Source organism: Hakea prostrata, chromosome 11, assembly GCF_041222555.1.
Source record: "Hakea prostrata isolate BN-2017 chromosome 11, UWA_Hpros_2, whole genome shotgun sequence".
Classification (NCBI taxonomy): domain Eukaryota; kingdom Viridiplantae; phylum Streptophyta; class Magnoliopsida; order Proteales; family Proteaceae; genus Hakea; species Hakea prostrata.
In genome coordinates this window covers 1,169,006-1,193,122 of record NC_142610.1, presented here as the reverse complement: position 1 = coordinate 1,193,122, position 24,117 = coordinate 1,169,006, and the positions used below count along the sequence as shown (strand labels likewise).

Genomic DNA, 24,117 nt, shown 5'->3' with positions numbered 1-24,117 from the left:
ACATGTGGAGGGGGAGGCATCCTTTTATAGCCTCTCCCCATCCTCCTTCTCCCATATCTACTTGAATTGAGACTAAAACTCTCAATAAACTCCCACTTCTTTTCGATGTGGGATAACAACTCTCACTTCTACTAGATATGGGACTAAGACTATACAACAATTTCTACCGTAAAAAAATCTAATGCATTTTTGTTTGTTGAAGGGTTCCTCTATCTGAGTGTTACTCATGTGCATTTGATTCAAGCTACATAGTAAAGACAACCAGCCAAGAAAGATGTGTATGAAATACATAAAACTAGAACCATTCTTCTTCTATGTTTTAGACTAACCAATTTCAATGATAAAAACAACATATGTTACACAGGATTATTTAAAAGGGGATATAGAAGCAAACATATGTTACCTCTGCCTCTCGCTGTCGTAGAGTTGAAGAGGAAGAGGATTAGAATTTAGAGGAGACTAGAGAGGAGTGAATACCTGTCTTGGTTTTTTACTATAAGCGGTGAGACATTTCTGATTTCTCAAACTCATCTAGACATCTAGTCGCCTCACATCTTTTGTATACAGAGACTCTGCAATAGAACAGTGAGAACACTTCCTCCTTATTCCTTAACTAGAAGACTCTGATGGCAGTTGAACAACTGAAGACCTAAAACTAAAAGGCAAAACACAAAAGCCTCAAGCCTGTGAACTGAAGTCGTGAAGGACGAAACCAAAGAGCCAAAAATCGAATGTAATTGCCGCAGAATCTGAAATTGAAAAAGGGAAAGGGAAAATGGGAAATATGAAAACTACAAAGGCGCAAACGTAAAGGTAATTTTTATTATGAAATTACGTATAAACCCCTAAGTTCGGTATGGTTACCGGGATTATTCGAGTACATACCGTTGGTATACCAATTCGGTACGATTTTGGTGTATACCTGTAAAGGAGAGTAGAGTTTGAGTTATAGTTATGGTGGATTTGAATTTGAATTCAGAGACTTATCCTTTACAATACCGACGGTATGAACACCTGAAATTGATACCGTACCGTACCGAATTTCAAAATTTAATTTTGGTACATACCATACCAAATTTTTAACGGTGCGGTTTTAGACGGTGGGGTTTGTTATGATTAAACGGTTTTGTTACATAATTAACATCCTTATGTTGACAGGGGCCAATGCTTTCGCAGGTAGTTCACATTGTATTGGTTTTTTGGTAGCAAAAAGGGGGATTTGGCACTTGTAACCATTGCACCCCCCCCCCCAATGCAATATTCAGACTTTCGAGTTTGATCTATGCAAGTATTACTTCTGTAAACTACCAACTAAGGGTGTCAATCGGTACGGTACCAACTTTAAATACTGAAAACCAAAACCGTACCGTATTGAATTTACATGGTACAATTTCGGTATTTATAAAAACGGTTCAGTACAATTTCAGTATTAAATCGGTATAGAAAAACGGTTTAAACACAATATCTAGTGTAGTACACTTTTGGTATGAACAAATCCATGCCATTTTTGTTATTAGTTCATTAAGATCCTAATGAAATAGCGACCAAACAATCGATAGAATTTGATATTTATAGAGACAAAGCAAGTAAATCTAAGAAGAGGAGTAAAGAATGAAATGAAAAACTAAAATAGGGAATTATGGATAGGGTAAAGGGAAAGTGTTTTCATTATAAATTTATATTTATATTCTTTAATTTGGTACGGTACCAATTTGGTACGATTTCGGTACATACCGACAGTATGAGTATTTGAAATCGGAACCGTACCAAAGAAATTTGATTTCGGTACATACCGTATTGAATTTTGAACAATGTGGTACAGTGCGGTTTTAGACGGTTCGATTTGGTATGGTTAAACGGTTTCAGTATGCAATTGATACCCTTACTACCAACACAAGCACTAATTCCATTGGCGTAGTCCCACCGAAGGCCTAGTCCACAAAAGCCAATAGTAATCCCAAAAGAAGCCTTGATTAGTCTTGCTACAAAATAAAGTCATTTTGAATATCTTTTGTGTCCTAAATATAACCAGGACGGGATTATAATATTATCAATTATCATAGCATGATGAGATGATTGCAGTTAGATTCTCTCTTGTGTATTCATATGATGTTTGTCGGCAATTAAAAATTTGATGTTCTATTTTCCATACAACTTTCTCTAAAGTCCTTCAGACGGAATTGCTTTTTGAGTCGTTGTCTACTTTTGGAAAATGAAAAGATATACTTGGGGTTTTGCTCCTTTCTTCAAATGAATTTCGCTCCTAAAGTCTTTTTTTTATCGGTGTTCAATAAACAAAATAACTGGACAGTTCGTCCTGACTCGGCTTAAGTAAATAAACTTTCTATTCTATTGGTGTTCAATAAACAAAATAACACACAACAGAAAAATCTAATTACCCCAAAGACCAAACAACATGTAAAACTTGAACAAAATCTACACTCAAAATTCAAACCTTAATTGTAGTCGAATCAAACTTGAACATTTGACACAACTAACCAAGAAGAGAAAAAAAATCTTCTTATGTTTGAAATCAAAGACAAACTAGTATACCGATCAAGGTCAAGAATGAGTATTTAAACTAGCATGAGCATATAATTTTGACCAACTACTCCCAAGTGAAAAAATCATAGATTTACTTCTTCTCCCAAGTGGTATATTAAATAATCCATACATACCTTCCATTATAAAACCTACTAGTTACATTTAAAAAATAGAACATTGTTCACCTAACTATAAAAATGCTAAGATGGATGATTGGCAAAACTAAGAAGGATAAAATAAAAAAATAATCATATTAAGGCTAGTTTAAGAATAGTTTCCATATGTGAGAAGCTTCGAAAAAGTCATTTGAAGTAACACAACCATGTTCAATGGATGCTTGCAAAAATCTCTTGTACGAAACTCTTCTAATCCATATTGAAGGAATTAGAAGAATTAAGTATAGACCTAAGATAACCTTAAAAAAAGTGATGAAAAAAGATATTCATAAACTAAGTCTTATATCTAGCATGACATCTAAACTAATTAAAAAAGCAAGAATACATACAACTGGGACAAAGCTTGATTGATGATAATTCATTGAGATATCCAAATCGGTTAATGTTAATCTTTTTCAACCAATTGATTAACCAATTATGTTAATCTATAGATTTATTTTTTTATTTTTATAAATATTTTACTTTAAGATATATATAAATATATTTTTTAAATATTCTGTTACAATAAATAAAAAGGAAAATCAATAAGGACAAAATATAAGGAAATCACACTCTTAAAAGAATTTTAGAAGAAAGAGAAAAAATATGTCGAAAGCCCAGTAAAATTGGTAAAATTGTCAAAAGAAATTCCAAAAAATTTGCATTCAATTCACTTATCAGATCTACTAGAATAAGCAATCTTTATACCACCATCACTTCTAGCTTGACATTGATAAGCATCAAACTCACATAAGGTATCAGTCGCATAAAACAAGGAAGAGACTCCACTTTGAAACAAAGCTGGCAAGGAGGTCTACAACATAGATAACCATGAACTCCCACTGGACACTTCTAACATCAACTGTAATGTGGAACTTTTCTGGCACCCAAGACAATCCTTTTGAGTGGAACTTTTGCATATAAGCAGGTTAGAATTCAGGAGAACCCCCAACAACTGCACGATTTATTAGTTTTACCACAAGTGGGACCAATATATTGGCAGCTCTTGGCAAGGTTGGATAGGTTAGTGTGCCAAGAATGAAACAGTTGAAGCTCAAGAGAGCCACTGCATCAGATGCAGGCCTGTTATTTACTGTGGAGAAGAACTGCACAACACTCTTCAAAGAAATACCGACGACCATGAAGAGCGCTACCACAAGAGGCATGCAGGGGTCTCGAGCATGCCATATTATCATACCAACCAAAAGTGAAAGGATTGCACTGAAGATGCTCTGTGATCGGGCAACCTCCTTTCGCTGGTCAAGTACCTCATCCACCATCAGAGATGCTGGGACAACCCTCGGGGAAAATGGGTTGACATAGCCAGTTGGTTTTGGTCCCATCGTCTGGGTTTTGCCCTTGATCTCATCTTCCCATACATCTCTATGCATCATCTCGTCTTGGAAGATCACACCACTACCATTACCAGGTCTTTGTGATTGGACCCCATACTTGGTTTCAACAGGAATACCATTATCTTCTACACCCAGGATATCGAGGCCACCAACTGGTACATCTAGAGTTTTCGAGTCCCAAACACCCTTCTTTTGTACATCATTCCATTGAAAGTTCTCATTCTTCAGATCCTGTAGCTGTAAGAACAAAAAAAAGTCAGGGTATTTTACCCACATGAGACACTATAGATGCATGGGATAATTGAAAACAGGTGTTCCTAATAAGAAAGTGTCACAAGTGCTTCTAAATATGAATGTTTGTGAAGGTTCCATACATACTTTTGGACACAAATAATTAACAGCCATTCATGGAGTCCAAAGCCCTGACTAATTAAATATAGGAAGTTGATGATCATCAGAAGAGAAAAAATAAACCAAATGGTGAATTAGAGCGGCTGCCTCCCAACTGGAGTGGTCTTCCTCACCCTCAACCTCTCAATGTCAATGTTAACATCAATCAATACGACAACAGTCCCAAAACATCAAATATAAACTCCCCTCATGTACTATAACATATTTTTTGAATGACTTTTTTTTTTAACCATCTAGGGGTGGGCTTGGTGCAATGGTTGGTGGACCATAGTTGTAGACCTGAGGTCAAGACATCAGAACAGCCTCCCAACACAGAAGTTGCATAAGACTATGTAGGAAAATTGGCTCCCCGGGCTCTGCTTGTGTTGGCACCAGGTTCACCCTGTTTTTTCACCTTCTGAGAACGAGTATAAACTTTGTCCACCTAGCTCAGTAGGCAATTTATCCTTTGGGAGAGCTATTGGGAGAAGATCTGATTGAATAGAAAGATGAAAAATTATACCGAGTTTAGGTAGAAAAGTAAAATGCCACCACCCATGATTAGTAAGAACCTAGCTCCAGATTAAATCATTCAACAGTTATCCAGTGGCTAGCTGCTATAGCTGTGAGCCTATGGTATAAAGAAGTGTCAAATAATGCACGAATTTAATTAAGTGTAAGAAGTGTGTAACATCATATCATGAAATTCCAGACAAAGAAACGTGTTATTGGATGCATTGAGCCTGCATATAAACAGGCCTGCACTCGAGAAATTCAGAAGTTGGATGAATCATCATATGTTTGCTCAAGTACCAAGGCAGCCAGAAAGGACAAAACCCAGCCCCTAATAGGCTTTTACCTTCATAGAAAAACAAGAAAAAAAAAAGATTACCTCATTTTCTAACAGTTCAATCTTGGCAGCGGCTTTTTCATGCTCCTCTTCAAGTTCTTCTAATATAGCTTCCAAAACTCTATTGTCTTTAAGGGCTAGTTGCAAAAGCTCTTCAGTTTCCATCCTATCCCACACAAGATTATCGAATTGAATTTGCAGCTCATGCAAATGCGCTTCTAGCTGCATTTAACCAGCAAAGATAGCAGACGACACATTAGGTAAATGCAACATCAAGAACATAGGGACAAACATTACCAACTGCTGAGATATATGAAGATTGTTCCCTGTACGGCCCTAATATCTGACATGCAGCATAAAATGGGCCAATACTTGTGGGAAGGCAGGACCTAATCCTAAGTTAAAAGCCCTAACGGAGTTTGGCTCATGCTAAATTTCTGAGAAACCACTAACAATTTGAAGTTCTGAAAAACAGCTGGGAAAATAATAGGTAGAAAGCCAATACATTTCAGAATGTATAAAATGGAATTGGCTCTGAAATATGTAACCAATCAAAAATACGCCCCATCTTCAGAGAGTTGCCACATTGCCCTTCTGCCAAGAGGTCAACCATCAATTGTCACAGGAAGGGTTCCTCAATAAGACGTATAATAAAACCCCTCGCTTGCGAACATCAGTTGAGCCCATGGTTTCCATGGGAAAACAATGATATATCTGAGTGAAAAGGGGCACAACAAGAAATTAAGTCCAAAAAAACTATATAGGGTTTAGAAAACCAAGAACATCAATCATAGTTAACTCCATTCCCAAGTCTTTCAGTTTATCAAAATGATATCGCATACAGGCACACAAACTTATGGACCTTATATGTTTTTAAACAGTTTTTTAAAAATAGCCATGTAAACATGTGCCAAGAAACCAGCAGAAGATTTGCCAACATGAAACTTTCATGTGGTAGAACCGCACAAGGTGGAACCTCAGATCTTCAAAGAAAGGCCTCCTCATTCAAAGAGCCTTCCGCTGACTAACATTGGGCCCTTATCACCATTTGGAAAGAAATGCTACCATTTGGAAAGAAATGCAATAATGGAGGGTAAAAGAGCACTACTATTACTACCAAACAAGTCAAAGAGAAAAGATGCAGCACAATCGGTAGTTACTGTCCATGTTACTGAACAGTAACACTAGAAGATGATTTTTCATATTTGGAAGTTTAAAAGATAGGAGATGTTGTTCCTTTTTTTCCCCTGGAAGTTTAAGATGATGTAGCACTTTGTAATATGGGATAATTATACAAGCAGAATTTTAGTTTTGATATGTCATGTATGAATAATTTTAGTTGATTTAAATCATTAAAGGTCCTATACATACTGAAATATGTTCCTTTTATTATTTAAATCCTTGCATTTAACTTGGAAAAAGGAGGAACAACGAAGATTAAATTATTAAATTTGTATGTGCATTGCCCCCCCCCCCCCCCTTTCTCTTTTTCTCATCTTCTTATGATTCTTCTTCTCTCTCAATCCCTCTCTAAATCTATTTCCCCTGTTTTTCTTCCCCTTTCTGCAATCTTTTTATCCCATATGTGTTATTTCCCTTTCTTCCTTCCTCTTTTTCCCCCTAATTTCTTTTCTCAATGATTGTGGCTCAACAATGCTGCAACATATCAAAACCTATTTTTGTTGATGCAAATCAAGTAAAGCATATTTTTCTTTTTATGGAACTCGAGCACAGATTTTTCTTTTATCCTTTATTTTCCCCCCTTTGAGAAGGAGAAATCAATGCAACACAAATAGTTGTTACTGTTCATGCTACTGAACAGTAACATAAACAGTATTACTAGGAGATAATTTTTCATATTCAGTGGGCCCAACTCCAGGTTGCAAGGAGATAAACAGGAGATGCCGTTCTGTATGGGAGTTTTAAAGATAAAGTAGGATTTTGTTATTTCTTTATTGGGATGATTATGCAAATAGAATTTTAGTTTGGATAGGTTACATAGGAACAAATTTTAGTTAATTTAATTCGTTAAGAGACTGAGTTCTACTAAAATATGTTTCTTTTATTATTTAAATACTTGTATTCAGCTTGAGAAAAGGAGGAATACTGAAGATATGAATTAGTAAGTTTTCTATGAGCAGTTGAACTCCTCCCCCCCCCCCCCTTTTTTTTTTCTCCTCTTTCCTCGTCTTCACATGATTCTTCTCATCACTCCTCCCCTACTTTGAGTCGAATTCTTCCCAAGCTTCCCCTTCTTTCCCTATCTTCTTTATCTTTCCTCCTCTATTTTGTCCCCCATTAAGAAAGGCATAAATGATGGAGCCCCTAGAAGATCAATTATAGCTAATCCTACTCCAAATTTTTTTCTAATTATTAATCAACAAGACTTGTCACTTTGTTACATGCTGGCAACAAAGGGCAGAATCCACATCATGTACAACAAAAAATGAGATTGCCAGAAGACTAAAATATTCAAATAATTTCAAAATCACTGTGAGAGGACAACCAATGATAATCAAGTAATCTAGTATAAAACTGTACATAAATGTAAATAATGTAAGACTGTAAGTGCAACAGTAAGAGTCTCAATATGTCGTTCAGGCTCCAAATACTCCAGTAGGGAAACTCAGGTTTACGCCTAGTAAAGTCCAGAAATAGAAGGTAATGGATGTGAAGCAAGGCGAATAGAATGGGCTAGATTGGGATCAAGTGTGGGTGCAAACAGCAGTAGAAAACACTTCAAATCTAAATCAATCCAGACCAAGGATGTTGAGTATGATCTTCACAAGTTGCAGTAACAAGACTAGATCACAGGAACAATAACATCCTTCAACAATGGGTAATAACGGCAGCAGCCTCTGAAATCAACTGAAGATAGAATAGAAAGATGGGGTCCAAGGGAATGGGCTATCTCAACCCTGTGTCTCTCACTCACAGCTATCTCAGCTGTTGAACATGGATTCCTCCATAAGCAATGGTAACATGGCCTGGGTTAGGTACCTGAATGAGGCTACTTAACAAGGTGGAATAACTCAAGAGAAAAAGGACTTGAATAAAGTTGAATAAGAACAATACATTCTCCGCAGTGGTGATTCCTCGACTCCCAGAGCATGCTCTCACTAACTTTCTCTGCTCACTGTCTCTTCTCTCTTCCTTCCCCCTATTTTGCTTCGTTCCTCCGTTATTCATCTCCCTTCGTGACTCTTCGTAACCTGTGTTTGACTCTTCAATCTAATCCTGTCCCATACTGGACTCTTCATCGCCTCGTTTCCTTCCATGTTTGGGATTTCTTTCCCCGTCGGTGTGCTTGTGTTACTAGGGACCTATCAATCTCCTCCACGTTTCACCTTGTCCTCGGTGATCTGATCTCTTCTCGGGGGTTTTGGGTGGGCTTGACCCGGGGGTTTCTTTGGGGGTCTGCGGCCCGCTTTGTGTTGGGTTTGTTTGGCCTTAGTTTGGCGACATACCGTTGAGGCCCTAACACAATCTTTGGCTCTGGGATTGGACCAACCCATGGCGGTTTGGGTGAATCGACCACCCCCCCTTCTCCATCGTCTTCTTCTTCCTTTCCGCGATGATTTGCGCCCCTGCTGCCGCGGGTTTCGTCGGCGCGGCTCTTCTTCTTCGATTGGCGGTCCTCGGCCCGCGTTTCCGGTGGCTCGCCCGACTCTCATTCGATCGCTTGGATTTTTCACGTGTCTTTCAAATCAACTTCGGCTCGTTTGTCTCACCACCATCCGTGGTTGTCCAGCCGGTGGTTTCTTTCGCTCTCATCTCCGAACTCCATTCTAGGCCTCCGTGAGTTCGCCCATCCGGTTCGCCGTCTCGCCCAATCTACGCATCATCTTCCGGTGTTGGTGCTCTCCAGCCGTGTTCTTGCTGATCGTGTTGCCGGAAGGCTTTACTTCATCACCATTCCTCCGCTCGTTCTTCGCTGGAAAGATCGCATGTCATCTCACTTCCCCGGGTCGTGTGCTCGATACCATTTGTTGGTACCGAATGAGGCTACTTAACAGGTGGATAACTCAGAAGAAAAGGGACTTTGAATAGTTGAATAGAAACAATACTTCTACCGGGTGATTCCTAGCTCCCAAGAGCAATGCTCTCCTAAACTTTCTCATGCTCAAACATGTCTCTTCTACTCTTCCTTCCCCTATTTATGCAATTCGTTCCTCCGATTTTCTAATCATCCCAATTCGAATAGGACTCTTCAAAGTAACTCTTGTAATATGACTCTTCAATCTAATCCTAAAGTAACTCGAATACAATGGACTCTTCATCTGCCATCGTTTCCTTCCATAGAATTTGGGATTTACTTTCCCGTCGGTGTGCTTGTGTTCTGGGACCTTCGCGCAAATTTGATTTCTACAAAAGTATGATTTTTGTTCCAATCTAAAGGGTATATTTATAGCTTTCCAGAAGCTTTACAAAAGGAATTAAGTAAACTGAAAATAAAAACTAATAACGTAGTAACTAGTGACAATAGAATCTTATGAAAAAATAGAAACTAATTAAAATTAGAAACTACTAAACTTTATGATTCAGCCACATGCAATAAGTAAAATAGAAACTAAACTGAACTTTTAGATCTTCCAAGAATAAAGTCTTCCTGTAATCTTTGTCTTGGGCCCAAGATCCTCTATGAATATTCCCATCACACCAAATAATAGGCTGTGACATTGTTCACATGAACAGTAACATAAATAGTGTTTTGGCCTCCTTCATGCTTTGCCCTATTGCAGCAGTCCAAGATGACTGATCAAAATTGTGGAGCAAGGGGACCTTCTTCTAGTTGGACCAACTGGCTGGCTTGAATGCTGGTTCGAATTGGTCCTAACTGGTTCATTCCTTAGCTGGTTCTAATCTGTCCAAGTTCTACATCAGTAGATGCCATTTAAGATCAGCTAAATGACAAAGAAAATTGAGAAATCAGTCTGAAAACAATGTGGAACATTCTTTCAGAACCAAGTCTCCCAGGGTACCCAAGAAATTTAAGCCTTCAGAATAACTGATCTACGATGCACAACATTAACAGATCTCCCCAAAATGAATTAAAACCTAGAGAACCCCACTTCAACTGTTCAGTTGTCTGCCTGAATCATCCAAGTCAGTTAACTAACACAAGTTGGTTAAAACCAATTAAAAGAAGGGAAAAGGAAAGAGAAACCTTCGTTGATGTAGCCTCAATTATATGAGGACCAGTTCTTCCTAGATCTTTAAGACAACCAACTCAAATGAGATCAGTAAAGGATTTACTGATCTTAGAAATATAGGTCAATTATTTTAGAGATGCGGAACCAGGCTCCACAAGCGTTAGAATGGGCTGAAACTTGGCAAGAATGTAGATAATAATATAGAGATATGATCCTCTTAAGTCTGGAGGAGTTTGGATGGGTAAACTGGGAGTTATGAGAGTTCTAGTTTTTAGGCTTTTAGGGAGTACGAAAACCAAGAATATTTATATCTTGGAATTGGATGGTTAGAAAGGGGTCAATCTAGGGATCTAAGGTCACTAAGTTGGGGGGATGATGTACCAAAAGTGAGGGACAGATTTCACAGCTAGATTGGTGCAGATCTGACCTTGAATGTGGGTGTCTTGGGAAGTCCAGCACTTCAAGGAGAACAGAAAGAGGTGATAAGAGACAGGGGGATGGATAGGCTGCTAATAAGTAGATGGGGTTTATCTGTAGATGCTTGGATGAACGGAATGGCTTTTAGAAAGCTATCTGTTCAACCATAGTAATGATTTGGGTTGACTCCATCAAGAACCTAGACGGAATATTCAACTCTTGGACCTCCTCTAAACAAAACTGACATAAACCACTAGTTGCTGCAGCACCAAACACATAAAAGCGCTATCTATTGATCAACTAGAGTCTATTCTAATTGATGGGGCCTATTCAAAGCCTCACACAGGAAATCCCAGTGAAATTAGGACCTAGAAACTGACATAAACTAGACCACTAGCTAATGTACTACAACTGGAAAATAAACCAGATTTTAAATAAAAGACAAATAGCCTAAATGACCTTGCTGCCTCTGACTTAAATGTTGGGTAGAATTACTAAACTGCTACTGAAATTACTGACACTGGGGGAAAAAACTATGTAAAAACAAAGATGACTTGAGGTGCTCCTAGGCAGCAAGCCTAGGGGCTTCCACTGGCCTTCTAAGGATGGGTCAGCAAGTCTTAAGAGCCCCAATTAGGGGCTGGATCTGCATCACTTGATCCTTTTGAAGGTGGAATAAAGGATAATCTGATAGGTTATAAAATTGCAGGGAAAAAGAGAATTAAGTCATTGAAAATGAAAGTGGTGACATTAGACAGATGTGTACTGCATTAGACATTTTTTATCTGCATAAAATAGACCATAGCACAAACTAAATAACCTACAGAAAACTACATGACTTAATATTTTAGACTTCAAGAGAAAAGAATAAGGTTAAACAGAATTACAAGATTTGTTCAGGAGAAAAAAGGAATAGTTTGACTCCATGGCTCCTATTAGACAGGTTATAATTGTCACAGTTGCCATTCCATTTTTGTTGTCTTCACTATCTGAAAACATGGTGTCCATCGTTAACCTCCAACTGATGAGGACTACAGACCTTTGGTCCAAAAAGAAAGGGGACAGCATAAGATTATCCAGACAGATGTCTTTCAGAGTAGGAAAAGCATTTATAGAATAAGTCTATTCAGAGAAGCAAAAGTACATACAGAATAGAAAAATGAGTATATCGTACGCATTATAGTTATTAAGAAAAAAAAGAGTGAACTAGTTATATAGCGTTTACTGGAGTGAACATCTTTTCGGATTAAACTCCCAAGCCAATTTACATCATAAACATGGAACACTAATTGACAGTTTTTTTTTTTCTTTATTGTCCAACACCAGCAGTTTCGGGGAAGTCAGAAGGTTCCTTAACCATTTTGATAAGGCAGGGACCAAGTGTGATGTAGGACATCCCAGGGATTCAAAACTTCAGGACTGAATTACAAAAGGTTGGTGGTAAGGAAAAGAAAATTGTTTAGGGTTATACAGATAGCAAAACACCAGTTTAAAATGAAACACATAATTAAAAGCTTAAGAATTCTAAAAGATAAACAATGTTTCAGCAAAGTAGTAGAGCTAGAAAATAATGAACAGGATCAAATGAGTAGGACAAAGTATGAACATGGAAGAGACATAACTGTAATGAGTCCCCATGAGTCTTAACTTCAAGGAAATAAAGATCAGGATAGATTACTTAGGAACCAATCCTTGTTTTGGGAACTACAGGCTGTGGAATCCATTGGCACCTTTGGATTGCATTCCAAGTTTCCAACAACAACTATTACCAGAACAAAATACAATACGTGGTGCAATTTGAAAATCCCGATTAGCCATTTGAGATCCAAGCAGGCTCGGTGATCAAATATGTGATCAGATATAAGATATAGGAGGAATTGCACTTTTGAGGAAATAAACTACATAAGTGGAATGGAAAAAACAATAGACACAATCAGTCTTCTTGAGAAAAAGAAAAACAAAGGAAGGAAAATAAGAGAAGAAAACATAAGACGCCAAGCATAGCCAATGGGGTTGAGACTACCAAGAAAAGACTTCAAACTGGGAGGCAATCAAACCAGTTAACTGACTGTACTCCAAGCTGACATGGGAAGGATAATGATGCAGAATTGAAGACATATTCAAGAAAAAAGAAGCCCATTGGTTTAGGCCCATCAAAGGCCTAAAGCTATCACCCAAATCAGCCCATGGCTTTCATAGGCTAGGACTGTTTTCGTGGGTTAAAGTCAACTCACATATTTTGATTTCCATGGTCTAGACCTAAGCCCAAGTCTAGTTCTTGAAAGTCAATAAAAGGCGTTGTGCTTTGAAACTAGAAAAGAACTCACTGTCAAAGGAGTTTTCTTTTGTCAAGAGTTAGGTAGTAGTTGAATTATTAATAGGTAGAAGTTAGCTAGTGATTGGATGTTACAATTAATATTTGTGTCTTTTTAGAATGTAAAGAGAATTATTTAAGAGGGTGAGACACTCAACTCATCATTTTGAAATCAAATTGCTTTGTTAGCATTCCTTCTCTATGAAGAATCCTTGTGTTTGATCACGGTAAGTTGGTGGTCAATCCAGTCAATCCACCTTGCAGTGTGAAGCTTAGGTGTTACTTTGTGTTCTAATTGTTCTCTCAATTCCCTCACATTGTTCCTTCAATTTCTTCATCATTGACAAGTGTACTCTAGCGATCTACACCTCAGCCTAATTCCCAATATAGTTTATCATTCTGCCCGTGCTTTGAGGATCTATTCAGCCCATATTGTTATGCTATTATCCTTGTAATACCACTCTAGTTTTCAGCCTTCTTTCATATCTGAATTTTGTTTCATCCTAAGTCTATTAAATTTGAAATTTATTCTCTATGAAAGATCCTATTTGGCTACTGTTTTGATCAATCAAATACAGTACTACATTAGATAAAGATCATCAGGCATAGATAAATTGAGAGATCTCCAATTGTTCATGGGATGAAGAAGAGAGAAAAAAAGACACGCAAAGAAGAAGAAAAATCATCACTGGTGTACCAATCCCCTATGCACTTCTCAACACCATCAAAACTCTATGGAAAGAGAGAGAAAAAAGAAACTCATTCCGTAGGCAAATCATCTCCAATTGATGCAGAATGCATTTACGTGCATAAAAACTTCTAAGTTCCTGAATTGACTCATAAAAGGACTCATAGTCATTATAAAATAATCATAAAGTAAACTAGAAGTGGAAATATAGCTAAGTATCAAAATCTGTGATTAACTTTATCCCACTTTATGGGCTTGTAAGTTAGACTCATAAAAATGGAACCTAAAAATAAATAAATCAAGGCCCAAACTATAACATAACTACCCAAAGGCCGATTTCATCCCATTAGACTACTAACAGCACCTTATGGATCTCCCAAGCAAGGACATAGACATCAATGAGGGATTTTTTTCCCGCTAAAAGATGTAATCAGAAAAAGGCAGAAAAGGAACAATTACAAGATTCAGACTCTGAATCCTCTCTCTTAAACTATGGCGATGCCATCAGTAGGGTTAAAGACTCTGTACTACTTACACCAACAGAAATTTTAGACATATCTAAAGTGAGATTTCCCAGGTGCATCATACAACATTTCCTGCACAATTTTCCTTGGCCACACATCCACATCCTGAGAAATTTGTTGTTTTGTTGCTGACATTGCTAATAAATCAGCTTTCTGGTTTGATTCTCTAAAGCAATGCGAAATCTTCCAAGTCATCATATCAAGGTAGGGCTTTAGAGTTTTCCATCTTTGTTGAACATAACACAGCAACATATCCCACTGAGCAATAAACACCAAATTCGCAGGATCACTTTCCATCCAAACTTTCTTCAGTCGCATTGAGGTCACCAGTTCCGAATCATGGACCAGAGCTTCAACTTCAGCATAGTAATTTTATCTGTCCCCAGACGCCTCCTAAACTGCATCATTATCTGCATTCTCATCTTGAAGAATACCACCTGCACCTGCCAACCCTTGGTTACCCAGTGAACTGCCATCTATAATCAGATTTGTCCACCCTTCCATCGGCCTCGCCCAATGTATTTCTTTGCATTTCTTTGACATGCACGGCCTCACATGTATCCCATAACTTTGCAGCGCAGCATATCATTTTGAGATAACAGATAAGCCAAACAAGAGCACTGTTCAAATAGGCATGACCCCCATAAGCCAAATGAGAGCACTGTTCAAATAGGCATGATCCCATGGAACCATCTTCATCACAGCACACCTTGGTTGTGCACATCCTTCAAACCATCTAGAGTTTTTTTCCCACCCATATATAATAAGGGAGAAGGCATCCTTCCCCCCCCCCCCTACAGAGGCATCCATAAGGGATTAATATCTAATACAACTTCAGAATAATCTCTACCCTTGATTGTGATGAACTGTAGGCAGTTAGGTCCTTAATGAGATTTTTTGCACAAGAAAAACAAAATTCCTAATATAAGAATTCCATAACTAATAACTACCTTAGAACTCCAAAAGAAATATCCTTATGACTCAAAATGGAGCAACATTAATGACAAATAATGTGAATTATTCTCCGTGACTATTAGAACTGACACTAACACTCACTTCACTGTCTTGGAGGAGCACATAGAAAACAGAAGGAAAAAAAAAATGAGTCCTATATTTCTTTAGTAAGACTACTGTCTATCTTGTATAGGTTGTCAATATATTTCCATGCTTTAGGTAATAAACATTAGGATGGCATAAGAAAATATTGCAAACAAAAAGTGCACTCCAAAAGGCTGATATCTTAAAATACACACTAGAAGGTGGGAAAACCAATTCTCCTTATAGTCAATTCAATACTATATACCTCTAAATGAATCAAATTCAATCCTAGAACCACCTTCAAGCCTAGAAAACTAGAGCCACTACCCTTGGTTTCAACTGGAACATTCACCAATATTTAAAAAAATAAAATAAATAAATAAAGGAAAAGGAAACTCTTAATACAGGAATAGCTACTAGCAGTTCAGCCTTTCCTCAACACAGAATGGGTCTGTTGCATTGGTAACAACCAACTCTGGCCATTCCAATAGTGAACTTCAAATAGAAACCTTATAGTTATTTAAATGGACCAAGAAACATTAATGAACAGATGAACTTACCAGCCTTTCCCTGTACAAGGCATTCAGCATTCGGAAGGGAAGAGATACAAGTCCAAGTGTCCAAAATATAACTTTACAGCATATACCCACTTGGAAGCAGATAACAGCCTTTGCCAGAAGTATCCAAGTGTTGGCAGCTAGAAAAGTTGCTCTCACGCCAAACAAACATATACTTTTGAACAATGAAAATGGCATTGTAACCAGGAGCAACATGTTTGTCACTAATTCAAGAATCAGCCCCCTCTCCGCCATTATCTGCCAATATTGTTAGCTTACCTGCTCCAATCTAACTTTCAGTGCTTATGGAATTATCTATAGTTCCTCCATAAAGGTCAGAAACATACTGTTGAATCTTCCTACTGCACACAGAACAATTGACAATTCATCTAAGAAAATCCAATGAATACTTAACAAGAGGAGCAACTGTTGGAGATATAAAAGAAGGCCATACCCAGTCCAGGAACCGCTAATAGCAAGGTCTGGGAAGGGTCAAATATATGCAGCTTTACTCCTGTTTCCAAGATTTCAACCTATTAAAAAGCATGCAGTGAGTGAGCATCTAACCAACACACCAAGCACGACTTTCAATTCTTGAAGATGTTTACAAAATAAATTTGATACATTATGACACACACATCAGTAAATATGCTCTTGTTTTGAGGGGCGGGCCTTAGTGCAATGGACGGTATACCACAGTTGTAGCCTAAGGCAAAGGCATCAAAACAACCTCTCAGCAAAATTTGCCGGGGTAAGACTGCTTAGGAAAATTGCTCCCTTCTGCCCCCCATCCCCCCCCCCCCCCCAACACACTGCACTCTGCGTGTGCACCAGGTTTATACATCTATATACATGTGATATTATCAAAATTGAGTGATCCAACAACATACAATCTAACCATTTAGGCAAGTGAAGAAAGTCTTAAAATTAGAAACTCCAAGCAAGGTTTCTAATTTCAAATGAGAACAAAGGAAATTTGTTCCCCAGAAAGAGGCCTATCACTTGAGAAAGTATTCCATCTTTAGTACTGGTTCGAACAAAGATTCTACAACCAAGTCAAAGTATTCTTTTTCAAATATTGAATATTCTATAGCTGCCACAGTGACTAGCAAACCAAGGTGCTGGAGGGGGCACCTATGCATACAATATATTACTACGTGACGTAGCAATGATAATTTAGTGGGGGTAAAACTCGGGGTTCCTCACTATAGTGGCAAATACACCATTACATAAACACCCTTACTTGGGTAACAAGAAATAGAAATTTACATGAATAAAAACTCTAATAGAATTGGACTCCTCGTAGAACTCAACCAACACTCCCCCTCAAGTTGAGGTATAGATATTAGTCATGCCCAACTTGCCTACAATAAGAAGAAAATCTCCTTCTTTCAAACCCTTAGTGAAAACATCTACTACTTTGTCTCCAAACCTCACAAAAGGTATGCAGATAAGCCCTTGTTCCAACTTTCCTTTGACAAAAAACTTGTAAATTTCAATGTGTTTAGTTTGATCATGTTGTATTGGATTATTAGCAATACTAATAGCAGCATTGTTGTCACAATATAACATCATAGGGTTTGGAACTTGGACTCCAATATCTTATAGCAAGCCTTTCAACCATAGTAGCTCACAAATTTCACGAACCATAGCTCTATATTCAGCTTTGGTACTGGATAACGCTACCACATTCTGTTTCTTACTTCTCCAAGTAACTAGATTACCTCCAACAAAGGTACAGAAACCTGAAACTGACTTTATATCTGGAGATCCCGCCCAGTTAGCATCAGTGTATGCTTCTACTCTTAGATTATCAGTGGGTGACAAAAGTATTCCTTTTCCAGGAGTTCCCTTCAAATATTATAGTATTCTGGTAACAGCCTTCATATGAGATAAAATATAGATCATGCATGAATTGACTCACTATCCCCACAGCATAAGCGATGTTAGGCCTGGTGTGGGAGAAGTAAATAAGCTTCCCTACTAGCCTTTGGTATCTTCCTTTGTCCACTGGTTCTCCCTCTTTTCTTTAAGTTTAGCTTCAGCTTCAATAGGGGTATTTGGTACATTGGTTCAAGGGATAGTTGAAACAGGTTTATAACAATTTTTGGGGTCTCGTTTCAGAAGAAGAAAAGAAGGCGAAACCAGAATAAAAAAAATAAAGATGGCGGAAGGAAGGGAAGAGCAGAGATGGGTCGTGAGATGGGCGATGTGTTTTCGATGAGTCTTGGGATGGATTTGAGATGGGTTTACGATGGTTTTGCGATGGTTACAGAAGACGAAGAAAATTTCTGCGATGGTTTCAAAAGAGAGAAAGAAAAAAATTCTGTGATGGTTTCAAAAAAAGAAGAAAGAAAAGAAACTCTGCGATGGTTACAGAAGAAGAAGAAAATTCTGCTATGGTTGCAGAAGAAAGAAAGAGAAAAAAATTATGTGATGGTTTCAGAAAAAAGAAGAAATAAAGAAATTCTACGGTTTCAGAAGAAGAAGGAATGGAAAAAAATCAAAAGATGGGTTCGATGGCGATAGGAAGAGAAAGCCAAAGCAATTGCTGAAGATGATGCGGATGCAACGGATGGTTTGGCGACGGAGCAGTTGCAGCAGCGGTGGAGGTAGGTTTTCTCTTCCTAGTTGAACTTAGGTTCTAATGCCATGTTGAGAAACACAATTTTGGTAAAATGGCTTATTGATCAATGTGATCTCAAGCCCTCTATTTATAATTAAGTGGAAAGTACACTATTACATAAGTACCCTTACTTGGGTAATAAGAAATAGAAATTTACATGAATAAAGACTCTAATAGAATTGGACTACTAGTAAAACTCAACCAACATAATTACCTCCCATACCCAACCTTTAGTGGGTGAAGGGACTCTTGCTACACCCATCGTCTTCCTACATCTCGCCGGAAACTGCCCACCTTTGTTGGAAACCACCACATCACCCCTTACCGGAAATCACCCACCATCTTTCCCCCTTCTCGGAAAACATCCAGGCTTAATTTCCAGTATTTAAAAAGTAAGACATCTATATTCTCAATCATGAATCGATTTCATGAAAATTAAAGACCTTGGGGGGGGGGCATTGGTTCTTCAGAAAGAGTTTCCCAAGAATAGAAAAAGGGAGGGCGAGAAATGGACATGATGGCGTCCAAATCTTCTTCAAAGTTTGAGAAATGGTGTCAATGGTATTCCTTTGAAATCTTGGGTAGGTCACAATTTGGGCTTGTGCGTAGGTATTTTGATGCAAAGATGAGGAAGGCGAAGAAGCACGACTACCCATGGCCAGCTGATCTGACCCTAATGTCAAAGGTGGTGTTCTAACTCATCTTTCACATTTCAAGCCTTTGAAGGAGAGACCCAAGTTAGAGACTTTGGATTTTGAGAAACCACTTGTGGATCTAGAGAAGAAGATCATTGATGTAAGCACAATTGATGTAAGCACAAATCGGCAAAATTCTAGTTCAAATTGGGCTTTGTTAATTGATTTGACTGCTATGATCTTTTTGGATTTTTCAGACTTTTGCTTTCCCTACTTGCAAGTGCGTAAATGGCGAATGAAATTGGTTTGGATTACAGTGATCAGATTCTCTCATTGGAAAATAAGTACCAATAGGCAAGTTCTGAATTAGTCCTCTAAACTATGTTGAAAAAGTTTGGGATTTAAAGGGTTGCGGGCAAAAGCCGAGAGGGGAAGGTGGTGTATCATAAATAATATACACGGTTGTTGAATTGCAATAAATTTGAACCATCAATCTTCTTCGCTTCTTAGGATTCCAAACTCTCCACCTTCCCTCAGGTCATCTGTGTCGTGATAAACCACAACTAGATTCAAAAATTAAGAACAAAGGAAACCTAATTAGAAATCCTAATCGATCAGAGAACGATTTCTAAACGCAAACTACCTCTTAGATCCAAAAGAAACCCAACATATCTAGATCTGAATCAAAGACGAGACTAATGGATCCAGAAAGAAACCCAACAAAATTTTAAAGATTAATGGTCATTCTCCATTTGACGTCGACCATGGTGACCAGAAATTTAAGATTTTGGAAAAATCAATGGCGCCACTCACTTATAAGAACCTAAATCGTGTCTCGGTCTTCTTCTTTGCTTTTCTTTTTTCGAGTGACAAAAGGGGGGTGAGAAAAAAAATTCTTCTACAAGTGGAGCTTTCAGAGAGGAGGGTGTGAGAGTTTGAATGTTGTGTTTGGTTTTGTTGGGGGTGCGAACTGTGAAAACAAGAAAGTGGTGCAATTTATCTTTTACGAGAGGAACATGGGTGATTTACAGCAAGGGAAGGAGAGAAGGTGAGGGCAGTGGTCGCCGGCCGGGGAAGGGGGTGTGTTGGTTTCCGGCAGTGGTGGGTAGTTTCCGACAAGGTGTAGGAAGAAAATGAATCCCTTCACCCACTAAGGGTTGGGTATGGGAGGATATTAAGTAGGCTATTTTGGTGCCCAAGGGCATTAGGGTCATTTGATTTATGACTTACCAAAATCTAGGTCAAAAAGCTAATTGTGGGTAACTTGTAATATTGAAAGTGGGTGACATGTAATATTTGCCACTATAGTGGGAAACCCGAAGTTTCACACCCACTATAGTGGATGACTTGTAAAAAACTCATAAGTTTATAATGATGCACTTATGCAACATGGATGCCATGTTCCAGCAATCTAATACTACTAGTTACCTACCATGAAAAAAACCAATATAATAAAGGAAAGGATATAATATACAAATAATGCGCCAAGTTTCGCCAAGCAACCAAAATTTCAAATACTGCCATTACTTCAACCAACCCTTCTTGTGTTTCCATACTGATTCATGTCCTATCAAATAACTCAAATATTTAGAAAACACATCAATAAAACAATCACCAACTTTTCTATGACTCAATGATATAATAAATAAAAGAATCGACTAAATGAGATTTATTTTTAGCTGAAGAAAGGAAGGGAAAAAACTGAAAACTGGGCATCCGGTTAAAATTGACCAACAGAAAATTCCACAAATTGATCATTAAGAATATAGAACAAGGTAACTTCCAGCTGTTCTCTCTGCACACCTTGTGACATATCAGTTATAGTGTTCGTCATAGACATAATGAAGTGAAAAGATGCTACAGATAACTTGGTAACGGGAAATAAGCGATACTGACATCCAAAATATGCAAACCCATGATCCAAGCCTCTTCAGGATCCTACTTGCTTCCAGAGACGTTCTATCAAAAACGAATTCGTAACAGAGGAAAAAAAAAAAAAAAAAAAACTATGCAAATGATTATCACATGCATGGCAAAACTAGGCATATGAAACACCTTCATAATAAACAATCAAAACAGAACCTTGTCATTTGTAATCAACGGTCCGGATCTAATTTGTCTGAAACCCTAAATGCAAAATCTTCCCACACCAATAACTGGAAGAAAAAAATGAAATTGAGGAGAAAAAACCCACAACTTAGAAACCTTAAAGAGGCTACAGAGCAGATAACAACAGATCATGCAATCAAGATAGAGGATAGAGAAAGAACATATTATTACCTTCTTCTCATTCTGCTTTCCGTCAATGGAGAGTGGAGACGAACAGTGAATGACTGTTAATGGCAGACGCACAGAGAAGGAAATGGGCTTTTCAAGAATCGGCGGCGGAAACCGAGAAAGTGAAGGTGACACGTTGATAGCCATGAGCAGAGACACGTTACTGAGTTGCAGGAAATAAGGAAGATGGAGTAGGACAATTGTACAAATGATTTGATTGCGTTTTAACTCTTTCTCTTCGTTCATGTATATCCGAAACTGAAAGGCAAAACTCTATCCACACTCCTATATTATCAATTTCAACGGATATTATTGTACAAATTCGTCGTTTTTTTTTTTTTTTTTTTGGTAAAGAAACTATCATTCAACAACACAGGAAAGCAAGGCATCAGAATTACAAATGTCCGATAGCCAAGAGGTGGAAAGAGGCCAGCTGATCCTCCCTGTAAAGGCAGCAGCCTTCCTTGCCAAAGAGTGTGCCACAAGATTACACTCCCTGGGACTAAAAGAGAAAGAACAAGACAAAAAGTAAGAAGATAAGTGTGTAACATCCTCCACAATAGGTTTCAAACTGACAGGGGTAAGACAAGGATTATGCAGCCAACGAACAACCTCCTGGCAATCACTCTCCACAATAATATAATCAACTCCTTCAGCCGCAGCTGCAAGTAGCCCCTCTCGAATACTTAATTCGTCGTTACCGCTAATTACGAATGAATTTTGGCGCCAACTGGGCAGGGAGCAATTAAACCAGAAAAGTTGCAGTAAGGGAGAGAATCAAGTTCTATAAATTGAGTTTGACTTTTCTATTTGGACGAAATTTTCAGCCATTAAAATCGCTGCTAATATCTTTGCCAATCCATTTTTATCCTCCAATATTCAATGTCCACCCTCCACCTGGTAGCCGAGGGCAAATTTCAAAATAGCTTTCTGGAAAAAAAAAACTTCCATTGGCTTTGGGGTTTTTTTTCTTCTTTTTTTTTTTTTTTAAAAAAACTTCCCAAAAAAGAAATTAAAAGAAATTAATAGAAGAATTCATTATAGGTCACGAATAAAAAATGATTTTGGTAACTTTTATCAATAATAAATTATGAAATAAAAAATAAATATGGTAAATCAAAATGAAAAATTGTACGCTGAAAATCCAAAACTCCTCCAAGCAGCTTTTGAACAGGGTTGACCACTTCAATGGATGATTCGCCTCCACCTTTGCAAATCATCTCCTGAGGAAGCTTATCAAGAAACTTGACCTCATAGACAAGCCTTGGGTTCATGAAGAAGAAATAAGGGTACCAGAACTTCATTCCTTGCATGGTCCAGTAGCCGAGAGGCTATCCATCTGAGAAATGAATTTGAATTTCAAACCACCAAGTCTCCTTCTCCAACAAAACCGAGATGTGTGTAGCGTCTGTAGCTCTATCTAGAGTCAAAGCAACCGTTCGAATCGGTGACTGGAGTCGCTAGATTTGACCCACATTGTAAGTGACACAAGAGATATTGCATCTCAGAGTGATTGCTATGATGATTAGGTCCAAACCCATGCAATGGTCGCAGATGAACAGTGACCCTTTGGCTCCTCTACTCGGCGGTGGCAGTGATGTGGCTTTGATTACCAATTTGATGCCCAATAAGGCATAAGTGTACTTTACGATTCGTTCTGGGAGTGGAAGATTGATGTAAACACAAAGCAAAGAGAGAGAAAATCCCATTGGAAGCCAGAGGAAGGTGAGCAAAGCATTTTCTGGGGTTGGACACTGGGCCAAACAGCCATCATGGAAGATAATTGCACTCTTCAACTTCCCCTGTTGCACAAGTTTCACTGATGGGTCTAGAGAGCGACTCAATGCCAGAGCTTCTAAAGGGAGCAGTTGGTTCTCAGTAAAGTAAGGTTAGGGTTTGAGGGTGAGAAGGAGAAGAAAAAACATGGTTTTCAAAAAAAGAATGTGTATTGACTATTTTACCTTCATCTTAACTTCATAATTTCAAGTAAACCTCCACATAAATGAGGAGAAAGAAATCTCACTCATAATTAATAATAGACAAAAAGTCTGTTATGAATTTTGGTGGTTTTTCTATTATTTTAAATAAAAACGAAACTGATAATAGATGTCAAACAATTTAAAATAATGAAAATTTCTCATAATTGAGAATAATAATTGATACGAAAAAGAGCCTTAGTCTTGTAAATGTTATTTTTAGGTAATATTATTATATTATTTATTAGGGTGTGAATATAGCTATCATATAGGTATGTATTATTGGGATCCCAAAGGTCATAAGGGTTCTCGGGCTTGTATTGTTTGGGATGCATTTTCAAACTTCATCACAACAAAATGTATGGCATTGGTTGCTGCTTCAGTTACGATTATGGAAGCCGAGGCAATGCGCGATAGTCTCCTCTTGGCTCGTGGGTTGAATCTTACAAGGCTATGTGTGTTTTTCAAATTGTTTGGAGCTTGTTAAAGGCTTAAACTCTACTACCATTTCTCTTGATTGGCACACTGCAACAATGATGGAAGAGATCATCGTCATCTCCTCTTTTTTCTTTTCAATGAAGTTTATGTTTATTAGAAGGTCTAAGGAACCTCCTTGCA

The 24,117-nt window shown here is 38.0% G+C and overlaps 1 protein-coding gene across 3 annotated transcripts; it reads right to left on the bottom strand.

Annotated features, from left to right (window-relative positions):
* Window positions 1-3,379: 3,379 nt before the first annotated feature.
* Window positions 3,380-23,382, bottom strand: LOC148999513 (coiled-coil protein). 3 transcript variants are annotated; one of them, XM_089139871.1, is made up of 5 exons: window positions 22,659-23,382; window positions 16,440-16,518; window positions 15,989-16,347; window positions 5,337-5,516; window positions 3,380-4,291 (listed from the first exon to the last, which is right to left on the bottom strand). In XM_089139871.1, exons 3-5 carry the CDS (start codon window positions 16,238-16,240, stop codon window positions 3,629-3,631), a joined length of 1,095 nt encoding a protein of 364 aa, XP_088995997.1. In that variant the 5' UTR covers window positions 16,241-16,347; window positions 16,440-16,518; window positions 22,659-23,382; the 3' UTR covers window positions 3,380-3,628. The 3 variants fall into 3 exon arrangements, with proteins under 3 accessions (XP_088995997.1, XP_088995996.1, XP_088995998.1); XM_089139870.1 differs by lacking the exon at window positions 22,659-23,382 and adding an exon at window positions 21,527-21,613; XM_089139872.1 differs by lacking the exons at window positions 15,989-16,347; window positions 16,440-16,518; window positions 22,659-23,382 and adding an exon at window positions 21,527-21,864.
* Between the last annotated feature and the right edge of the window lie 735 nt (window positions 23,383-24,117).